The sequence below is a fragment of the Primulina huaijiensis genome, chromosome 13 (genome assembly GCF_012295235.1).
Source record: "Primulina huaijiensis isolate GDHJ02 chromosome 13, ASM1229523v2, whole genome shotgun sequence".
Taxonomy (NCBI): Eukaryota; Viridiplantae; Streptophyta; class Magnoliopsida; order Lamiales; family Gesneriaceae; genus Primulina; species Primulina huaijiensis.
The window spans coordinates 1713691-1725541 of NC_133318.1; the positions used below are offsets into that span (position 1 = coordinate 1713691).

Sequence of the window (11851 nt, forward strand, 5' to 3'; positions counted from 1 at the left end):
ATGAACTCTCGGCCAACACTTGGCTCAACGGGCACCTACTCTAACATACAGGTCATGGGCTATCACTTACCGTGGTCGCCGGCCACTTTTAGACGAGAGGCGCGACGGAGACGCAAAATCGAGAACGGTTTGGGTTGGGTTTAGGGACGAAATGAATTTAAATCCAAAAGTAAAAAATTTCACTTCCGGTCAGCCTATGCAATCTGAGAAACGCAGCTAGAAAGTCGATCTTAACACCCAAAACACGAAAATAAATTGACGGTGGTCTGAGCAAAGGCAGCTCGTAGCTAGAGCTCGCCGGAGAGCTCGAATCTCGGCTAGGAAGTGACGAGAAAGGCTGGGCTCATTTAAAAAAAAAATTTTAAGCTTCAATTCCGAACTATATGACCACAAAAAAGCTAAAATCAGAGCGAGTATCACCCGAAGAAACTAAGAACAGCGCTCCGAAACAGAGCTTGCGAATAGGGTTTTGGTTCATGCAAATTGGGCTCATAATCTTCAATTCATGGCCCAAAACTCTGATCTATTTTTTAATATAGTTTAGCCTTGTGCATGTAATTTAAAGTAAAGCTCTTGTTGTGTATATTTCAGCAATAGGACCAGTTTCCCTTTGCATGTTCATTTCAGAAGCCATGTTTGAAAATAAATCACGTAATGACTATTCAAAATCTGTTTTAAGGTTGGAAGCTAATATCGTAGTTGTCGAAAGATGAATAAAGTAGTGTAAAGTTTTAACAGATACAAAAGGTCGAACGGATACAAATGAACGATGTCGTGAGAAAATACAGTAGGTAAAACAGAAACAATAAAGCAAACCGAGGCCCGTAAAAAATACTATATCCTTAAAACAGATTCGTCTTCTCCGACATATGCTTCGAGGATCAAGTTGATCGGCTGTTTTCCAGGATACAACGGGTCAACCAGTAGTAACCTAGCACAAAAGTAATATGTCGGCGAACTGATGAAATACCTGAACTTCATCACGAGTTGGAGCAGAGCAGCAAGGACAGAGAAAAGAAGAGAGAGTAAAGTAATATACGAGTGTGTGTGAGATATGTTTGAAGGACTCGAGACTGTGTCCATACATAGGCACTTGAGTTCCATATGGACAGTCACAGACTTGCCATCCGAAAGGCCAAAGGTTGCTCAGTTGGAGCACTATCAATCAACCATATGAAGTATCAACAGTCAGCCAGGTAGAAGGTCGCATCCAAAAAGATGTGTAGTGAATTTTCGAAAATAGCGAAAGTCAAGTGAATCTTGGTGGGATATTAGACGCACTTAGGTCGTGCTTGTACGCTTTCACACAAGTTAAGCTTTTGCAGTGCAAATCGGGCCCTTGATTTGCACCTTCTTGCGCAGGTGTTCATGAAAGATAGTCTCTTGACCAATCATTATTACACCTTCACAAAGTGTAACTCAATATAAGCTCACTCATGCTAAGATTATTTTCCTACGCGAGACACTTTTCATTCAACACTTAATCATCTACTTAACAAGCCCATAAGTTACTTATCCAATTTCCATTCAAAAATTGAAAAAACCACCCAATAGTCCAAAGTCTCACATATATTACACACATGTATATGTTACGTTGTATTCAAAGTATTTGTATGTGTTTCCGCACAATACTTGAGCGGTTATTCTCCGTTGGATTTCATGGATTCGATCTATTTTTCTGTGCCAATCAACATTTGAACGGTTCCCTTAAATATTCATGAACTAGGAAATCAAGTCATTTTTTGCCGATGAATTATAGCTCATATAACACTAAGTTTTCAAACTTAAAATGGGATCTTGGATTCGAATTCAATTGTAACAAACTCTTCTCATTTTAAAAAACAAAAAATCATTTTTCGATTTAAAATGTTAAAAATCTTGATTGCGTTAATTTCTTACCTAAGAGATCATAAAAAAACAGTAGACTTGGTGGGGACAAACTATATTATATAGTCATGCATGATTATTTACTTATTATGTTTTCATTAAAATAATGTCATTACAAAAAATAGAAATCAAATCCCATGGATCTGTAATTCTACATAAATAATGGTCTCCCTCCAATCTAGCTTCCTTTTGTAAACTCAAATAATAGCAACTCGTGATATTTTTTTTTCTTTGTTTTTGTCTTCTTCTTCTTTTCTCATCAGTAATCTCGTGATTTGAAGTGCAAGAAAGTTAGAGTGGTACTTTTAAGACATTATAAGTTGAGGGTTGGAGATTTTAAGGTAACTTGGTGCATGTAATCTTTGGGAAGTACTGAATGTTAGCCTCAAATTAGATCAATTGGGTGAATCATTGATTGTAGCCTAAAATTAAATCAATTGAATGAATCATTCAAAAAAATTCATCCTATTGATCTTGAGGCCTAAGATGAGCACCAACTACGATCAAATAACAAAATCCCTATCAACTTATACTAATGTATGCAGTTTCAGCCCTCAATACCCATACCGACTACATCCAATGTTGAATAGCATCACCAAAAAATAATAAATATTGATAGTTGTTGCGAACAAGCAAAACTATGATGAAATAATTTTATGTGAGACACAAATACACATACATAACTCGATTCCACTTGCAAGTTTATGCAATTTTTTTAAGAACTCAAGCAATGATCAGCGTAGAGATTTCTTTAGAAATATATTTTTATTTTTAAAAAAAAATGAATTATTTTTATAAATAACAAACATTTCACATTCAGCAAAAAATATTTTCACAATAATTTGTCACTGCTTATTAAATCAGCCTCCAAGATTCACATTCATACGCTATTTGAACATTATATTTGAAAATGCGAAGCTCTTCTCTGTACTCTAAACGCCGTAAAAGCCATTATTTCCAGCAAAACTAGGGATATTGAATCTAAGTGCTTTTTGAATCTGATGAATTCTTTTGAAATACATGAACTGTTCAAAATGATGTAAAAAAGTAATGTATGGGGCTGACATGACTGCAGAAACCGAGGTTTAGCCAAAACAAAAGGCACTGAAATGACTGATCTTTTCGGTTCTTGGCATCCTCGGAGGTCTATCTGTTTATGCTGTCTTCTTATCATAGTGCAAGGCCTGAGTAACTGGTGCCATCCCATTTGTTTTCTTTTCACTTGAGGGTGCTGCGCTTTCTTCCGAAACCTTGCCTTTCGAACCATGTGGGATGTGTCTGGTTTGGTCTGACTCGGCTTGTTTCTTTAGCTCTAGTTCCAAACATAATCCAGGAATCTCCCGTGAGAAAGAAACACCTCACTACATATTCATATGAGACACAAATCAAAACATAGACCACGTGTCATATTACAAGTTCTTCCGGCTACAAAACTAATGCATCATTAAGCTTTTGATAGCTCCTGGGCAAGGACAGAGGATTTGTCATATGAATCTTAAATCTTCGAGTGCAGTGCAGCTCAAATATCTATATCACGGTAGTGTTAAATAATACAATATTCTCGACTTCAATATTGGGTAGTAGGACCAATCATATGTAGCGCGAAAACTTCTAACAATCTAACTTACAGTAATACTAAAAAATTATATCAACTCAAGCTCCACGTTACAGGCCAACAGATTGAATATAACGAACCGAACACTTAAATTTATCCCTTTAACAATGGCGCGAGACATGCAAACTCATCTCAGAACGCACATCCATAATAAGATTTTTTTTTCCAATTTCACTCAATTTATGATTATATTTGAACATAATATATTCAATCTATGAGTTTGCTCGGATTGAAATTACTTTCAAGATAAGAATTTTGACAAGGGACAGCTTAATGGCGGTTCGCTGTAAAGAATTTCTTCACTGCAAAAAACATTACCTCGTCCATAGCATACTGTGCCAAAACATACACAGTTGATATATGAAAACATAATGATCATCAGAAATATAGAAAAAAATATTAAATTCAAACATAAAATTCTGTAACATATATGGTCAACAAGGATAATTTAGGCAGTGTAAAATAAGGTACCCAATGACGGCAAGCAGACAAAGAAAAACTGCACGAGATGAAAATCCAACCTGAAAAACATCATATTAAAAAAATCCTTTTAATCAACTCCAAACACACAACAATTGAAGCAAAATAGCGCAGAAATTCCAACTGAATGAAACCAAAGTGTTCGACAAAATGCGTGACCAAAATTTTGAAATTGGAACACTTGCCGTAAAACAAAATTCCGACACAACAGCATACCCGAACTTCTTCATTTTTGGAGGATCAGTGAAGAGAATTTTGGCGGCCGTCATAAAGTCGAGGTTATTTAGAGCTTTGTATTGCTCATCGTACAGGCTCAATGAATAAGAAGACCCATCGTCACTGCCGCCGCCGCTTTTCTCGGTAGATTTGTTTCCGCCGGCGGAGGAGCGAAACGGCTGGCTGGAAGATGTGATCCGATTCAAAATATTCTTCCCGCTAAGAATTGTTCTCATCTTCATCCCCCAGCATCTCGGACATGAAAGCAGTACGCTGCCTGAAATCGTTACCATAGGTGGATTTATATGGAATCCAGAGCTAAATAGGCCAGGCCCAAAAATCGTCGAGGTATGAGCCCATAAAAACAATCAGGCCCACTCCAAGGAAATTAAGACTTGTGAACTATTCAAACTTTTCATGAAAAAATAACAGCGGAGCGCTCCTGAGGTGCTGCCCGATGTGGTAAGATAGACTAGCACTTGAATAATTGTAATGAGTTTAATTTTTTTCTGTTAATATTTTTTTATGACTATGTCATATAGAGTTTGCTTAATACGATTTAGTTTGCTAGCTTTGTTTATAGGATATTGTGTTAGAATGAAAGTTTATTCAGTGTGTATCGAAAGAGAACGACCGTAGGTTTCATCATAAAAAAAAAAACAACACCACAAATTTTCACTCGGATCAACGCTCAATTCTCGTCAGTAGTGTGGACAGTTACATTATATCTTTGTAGTTTTGAATAATATCATACTTATACTCTCTACAAAAAAATTATGAAAATTGCTTCCCAAAAAATTCAAGGAGGTGTCATAATCAATGTGCTAGGCTTTTTTTTTTCAGGGAAAAAAAAAATCTCTCTCGTTTAACTTATTAAGTAGGTAATTCTTACTCCATGAATCCAGTTTTGAAATTTGAAAATCCTATATTTTTATGGTTAGTAAGAGTCAAAATCATCTCAATATTATCAAATTTTAAAAATATATCCTTTAAATAAAAATAAAACTGTAATAAAGTTTATTTTAATTTTATTCAAATTTATCAGCAAGAATATTTGTTCTTTAATAGTCTAAATAGTAATAGACTTGACATCAAAATTCAAATTTATTCCATTTTTGAAACCTCATGTTCGCGCATCATTTCAAATTCTTCATGTTTCTACAAGGCTTTCAATTTCAAAGAATGGTTAATTTACTTCATTATTTATATACATACATGATATATCATATGCCAGAACAATTTATATCTAGTTAAAAAATTGTATTTTCGTCAATTATTTGCAGTATATCTAACATAAAGATCTCAAATTAGGGATGAGGTCTCTGGTTTGAGACGATTATATAACAAAAACGCATTCAAACTCAAAAATAAATAAATTTACATCATAACAAATAAAAATATTATTAATTGAGCCACATCTTTTTGCTACGCATTATATTTCTTTTACAATTTCTCTCATTTTTTTAATAATAAAGTTTCTTGTGAAACGGTCTCATGGATTTATATCTGTGAGACGGTTGATCCAATCCATATTTACAGTTAAAAGTAATATTTTTAACATAAAAAATAATTTTTTCAAATTCAGGTCGGTTGAGATCCATCTCACAAAATCTTGAGTGCTAGATTTTTAGGTGCCACCACTAGAAAGTAGGTTGGTAACAAAAGTAAGATGGTAGACAACATAATTTTTGGTTGTTAAAACGGGCATATCTAAAAGACAAAAGTGTTGCAAATTTTGTTTTATGTTCAAAATTTTCTTAGATGTCGTATGAATTAAAATCATTCTTAGGATTTTTAGATTTGATTTACTTTTGCGTATTTAATGTCGGCTCCAACTATCCCAGTTTTTAGGCAGTAATAGCTCTTCTTATAAATCTTTTACGAACGTTCTTCAACATTCTAATTAGATCCACAATCAGAAACTTTGTTCCTCTCCTAGATTGCGTTGAAAAACTAGGATAAATTTGTGTCGAGATTGGATTGCCAGAATTGGCCTGCTCTGGCAGCGGTTCGGGGCGGCGGCAACGTTGGATCAGCGGCGGTGCATAGTGAAAGATGTTCAGCCATGACCCTTGCAAAAAAAAACAGGGGCCGATTTTTGTGATGAGAAAGAGAGATTTGATATTCAAGTTATGGTATGAATATTGTGTATGTTATCAACTCTTNCGGGAACACAAAATTCAATACTTTTGTGACCCTCAATTGTTCAAAGATACAGCGAGCATGAGTTCACAACTTCATGTGATTCACAACAATATTTGTTCCTATTCATTCCTATTCATACTTATCCTAATTAATCTCATTCTTTTCATCAATCAATTGGTCAAGAAAGTCATAACTCAAGTCTCATAATAGTAAAAGTGTCTAGTAGTACGTGCACTAATGACCCCTTAGGTATCACTGACAGTACCAGCAATAATCAGTAAATTATAATTAGCGTACAATATGGTCCCTTCAACTCATATATCCTAATCGAATTTGCAACCATTGGTACATCGAGAGTTGCAAATAATTTTGATAACGATATAATGTATCTTGGAGAAATAATAGTGACATCATACGTACAATTAGGAAAGCACATTTTCCAAAAGCGCATGTTTTGCTATAGTCAGAGACTCCTTGCACTATTAACTCATTAGATCACATAAGATATATTCACAAGTGAACGAGCGGTGAATACTTGATGACGTTCAATGGAGTCGGTAAACGTAACGAAGTTCATGCTAGTTCCATGTTGTCCCGAGTCAAAAGATTAATGGTGCACAACCATAACTGTAGACTATTCCACTCGATAAATGATAACCACTTGGACATCTTCATGTTTTGTTCTAGCCAGAAACGCCATGTTCAGTGCCTCACCAATTGATCAATTATCTGTATGAATGGGCATCTTCATGTTTTTACCAATAAAACATGGCGTTTTCGTCACATATACTAGTCTCAAGTTCAAGCGATCTTTATCCTTATTTTAGGTGGCTGAATCGGCTAGAAACATATTTAGAATATAGTGTACATTTCCTAATGAATTTTATGATCCACTAGACTCGTGTACTTTATGATACTTATAGTATATTCAAGAACTTTATCTATGCAGCTTGAATGTGCATATAGATAAAATATATATCATAATTGTATAAAATCGTAAAATATTATTAAAAATAAAGATTTTTTTTTACATAAAAGTCGATAAAGCTTAAACCACAAGTTGGCTCGCTGGACATCTACTTTAACAAAAAGATGTGTCATTGATTTGATATGGAAAACAAAACCATAGAGTATGATCGAGTTGTTAACAAGTTACTTGCTGGTGGCTCGTCTCGCCTGCACCCCTAGATGTATTTGGTTGTGTTGTCTCTAACTATGTGCTAAGAATACTTTTATTATATAGGTTTGTTATGCAAATCCATAATTCAGTAATTTGAATACCACAAAAGTAGGCCACCACAGATTAGAAGACAAGCAATGTGAAGTTGAGAAGAAGAAACTCAGAATCCATTCGAATAGGTTCTCATATTCATCTTCCAATTCATCATCGTCTTCTTTGTGTTGTTCGCCCCTCGCGACGAGCATCACCGACAGTTTAAGCAGAAGCCGGAGCCCTTTGCCCGATTCTTCTCCTTCGAGTATTGAATCTAAAACAAACTAGAGGTTTTGAATCTTGAAATGAACTAAGTTTCATTCATTCTTTTGTCGTATGATCTTATATGCTAATAAGGGTATGAAGTTGGGCCTTGCAAATTTGGATATGGATTCCTTTCCCCTTTTGCATGAGGGATATTTAACATGGTATTTGTTGTTAACAATTTTTTTGGCGTCAAACTCTTAACATGGTATCATAATTTCTATCACTATATTGAGGGAAAAAATGATTTGTTTTTCATTTTCTAAATTCTAATTCTTACTTCTACCAACTTAAACATTATTCTTAATTAAAATTTTATCTTTTTTGTAAAGTATCCAATTAAGTATTATATTATACATTATGATTGGTTTAATGAATTTAAAATTCACACGAGCTGGTCTATAAATTATAATGAAATATTTTCTAAAATAAAAAATAACATATGCTTAAATTCCCATATATGGCTAACAACTCGTACTGTATTTTACAAAAAAAATCCGAAAATATCAAAAATAAAACCAACACCCTCTATATTTTATGTTTCTAATATGTAATAACAAGAAGCAGGCTTCACCTCGATCGGCCTAAAATAGTACCACTGACCAAAGAAGATTTCATGACAAAAACGACTTGAGATTGAGCCGACATGTTTTATCTAATTTCCTAAAACAAGATCTTATTCCACGAAATGCTAAATTCCACAAATCTAACTTGTTTTTCCAATTATTTTTCTTAATGTTTGTCGAGACGGAGAGTATTGAAAAATGTGCAATCATTTTTTTAATGAAGCAAAGAAGATAAATAGAAAGTTTGTTTTTCGAATAATTTTCTTAATCTATGTGAAAAGTGAACAAAAATATATTGTGTGTATATATAGTATCGATAATAAAAAATATGATTATTATTAAATTTATAGCTTAAAACATATGTATGATATTATTTTTAATATTAAAAAATGATTTTAATACGCTTCAGTATAAAAAAATATATTAAATTCAAGATATGAAAATATTGGTTGTCATCAACATTTGTTATACAATGAGAATATTTTTATATGATAAAAAAAAGAAGAAGAATATTTTTATTAAAATTTTAAAATAATTATACAGAACATATTGTGTGCATATAGATAGCATCGATAATAAAAAAAAATTCTATCAAAAATGCTATCTTCGATCTTTCTATTTTTATTCTATATCCAAAATTTATTCTTCCATGTTTCAAAATTTATAAATAAAAAAAAACACACACACACACACACATTCTCCAATTTTAATATAAAAATACCTAAGTTTAATTTGTGGTATTTTATAATAATTTTTGGATGAGGCGAGATGTAGTAATTTAAATAACTTTTTTTTTTGAAGTAATTTAAATAACTTAAGAAATCGAAATAGTTTTATATTTTAGTAAATTTACGATAATTGGATTTTTTAAAATATCTAACATTAAATAACATAAGATTAAATTAAGAAAAAACCGCACCACAACATCTAAGTTAGTATAAAAGTTCAAACACTGAAGCTTCCAACCATAACCTTAGCTGGGATGTGAGTCGGATAGTTTGAAACATTCTGCAATAGACCGAATGTTCGTCATATACTCATGCACTAATTGCAGATTTGCCTATGACTACACGACGAACACCAAACCATTGTAGCAGATGTCGTAATACCAAATAACAAACCCGGATATGTAAATATGAATGTTCCTAATCGAAACATAAAGAAACTACATGAAGATTCTCACTTTTTCTTCTTAGAAGGTGGTTCATTTTCCTCATCGTCACTATCATCGTCGTCGTCGTCATCCTCATCATCGTCATTGTCATTGTCATCATCGTCATCGTCGTCATCATCATTTCCTCCATCGCCATTGGCACCTGCCTTGCCATCAGAATCTCCATCGTCGTCGCTGTCTTCTCCAGAATAGTCATCGTCGTCATCATCGTCATCACCGTCATCATCGCTGTCGTCGTCGTCGTCATTATCTTCCTCGCCATCATCACTTTCACCAGCATCTTTGTTTTCCTCTGACCCCGCCTCTTTCTCAATATTGCTGAATGAGAATCTACATGTGGCATAGGAATTTAATACAAACTATTCTCCCTTTTTGGGTCTAGAGACAAGCACCAAAAACATACCCTTTTTTGGTAGTTAAGTGATGTGGAACCACATTGACATCAAGAAGAAAAGCTCCACTCTGAAAAAATCCCAATTATATAACGTTATTCTCCAATTAATGATAAAAAGGAAATGCTTAGAAACTGAGCTAACAACTTTTTCTAACAAGTCAGGAACCAGGAGAAAGATTCATGCCACTAGCTGATAAATAGATCCTAATTGCTTCTAGGTTGTTTTTAAATTTTGGATTCAGCTAAATGTCCAAAATCTGAACCCTGCATCAGTTTCTCACTAGGAATAAGAAATTCTCTCTTCGGTTAATGAAACACCCAATTAAGCAGCATACTTGTTCCAAGCAGAGATAAGAATGTTGATATGAAGTTTTGAATGTCTTTCACATGATTGGATTTTCTCCAATACAGAAATAATAAATTTCAATAGATCCTTCAAAGAGGGCAAATATCCACGGAAAACAGACATCTACGAAAAGACCTAGAAACAGGTATCACATTCTTTTTTATGCGTCTGTATCTATTTCTCTACAGTCCGTGTTATGATTTCGGCCAAGACTTTTAACCTTATCAAGTGATTGACACTCATATAACGAACCGAAAAAAAAAAGAAAATAATTCAACTTCAAACACTTAAGAAACATATATAACAAAAAGGAAAGTCGTACTATTGTTCAATTTATTATCGTACATCTTTCATATGCTATAAATAGACTAGCAATAAGACCTAGAGATAAACAAGGAAGCTACGGCTTATCATCACACTTCAATATAATGGATTTATAAGACTCCATCGAACATAACGACGATATGATTTAACATGTAAATATATTGTGGGGTCATACTGAATAGAATTTTCCAAACACCAAGAGGCTCTTACTAAAACTATGACTATATCTTAATCCAGCAAGTGTGTACAGAATTAACTTGCATGCAAATATGCCGTCACGTGATGTTATACTCGTAAACAAAACCTTAGGTCGCAAGCCGAATGGGCACAGGAAGCCATAGGGAGATATGAACTGTCTGCTAATGTTTTAGACATCTTTAATTTGCTCTACACAGATAATCACTTCAATTCAATTTTCATTTTGCTTCCCCATTTTCCATCAAAACAACCAACAAGCGTAACAAGTCAACAAGTTACGGCACAAATCCAAGACAAAAACAATGTAATGTTTATCTACAAGAATGAATCCAATAACTTTTATCCAAAAGCAAGAATGAATCCCAAAGCAAGACGAATTACAGAAGAGAAGCTGTATCTTTTCAGCACAGGAATCATTAATTCGTCATAGATCTCATATCCGAATCCCATTGATGAACAAACAAAAATGTAAATCAAAATTTTGAAAAGAACAACTCGACCTCCAGCACCTGAATGAAGAAACTTAACAAAACACAAAGAAAGCAAAAGATCACAAAGTATACCAGAAAAATAAGCAAAAGCATAGATCTTTGAGCAGTGACAAGTGCCTGAAGAACAGAAAACCAAATCATCTTCTTCAAAACAGTAGAAGCAGGGCAAAAATTTTCCACTTCCATTGTTTTTCCTTCGTCTTCTTCAACTGTAAATGAACTAACAATTAGAGGCGAAAACGAAAGGTAGAATGAGAGAAATACTGAGAGGAAGGGGAAAAATCCCGACTTTGTACAGTTGCTGGCAATGGAGGGAACCTACACAAATTTAGGGTTTTGGTGTGTAGGGTATTTTGTTCGAAATTATTTGGGTCAAAATAGCAAAAGGGGAAAGATCCTACATGGATCACGATTCCGTATCAAATATACATCTTGCTTAAATATTTTTATAGAATGTGTATTTATATATAAGGCAAAAACTTGTGTGAGACGGTCTCACGGGTCGTAGTTTGTGAGACGGATCTCTTATTTGGGTCAT

The 11851-nt window shown here is 33.9% G+C and overlaps 2 protein-coding genes across 2 annotated transcripts; both read right to left on the reverse strand.

Annotated features, from left to right (window-relative positions):
- Positions 1 to 2716: 2716 nt before the first annotated feature.
- Positions 2717 to 4491, reverse strand: LOC140991501 (uncharacterized). The gene is made up of 3 exons (XM_073461482.1): positions 4199 to 4491; positions 3974 to 4023; positions 2717 to 3248 (listed from the first exon to the last, which is right to left on the reverse strand). Exons 1-3 carry the CDS (start codon positions 4489 to 4491, stop codon positions 3106 to 3108), a joined length of 486 nt encoding a protein of 161 aa, XP_073317583.1. The 3' UTR covers positions 2717 to 3105.
- A 4848-nt stretch (positions 4492 to 9339) lies between these two features.
- On the reverse strand, positions 9340 to 11731 carry LOC140990965 (uncharacterized). The gene is made up of 4 exons (XM_073460858.1): positions 11603 to 11731; positions 11386 to 11522; positions 9964 to 10022; positions 9340 to 9890 (listed from the first exon to the last, which is right to left on the reverse strand). Exons 2-4 carry the CDS (start codon positions 11497 to 11499, stop codon positions 9566 to 9568), a joined length of 498 nt encoding a protein of 165 aa, XP_073316959.1. The 5' UTR covers positions 11500 to 11522; positions 11603 to 11731; the 3' UTR covers positions 9340 to 9565.
- Between the last annotated feature and the right edge of the window lie 120 nt (positions 11732 to 11851).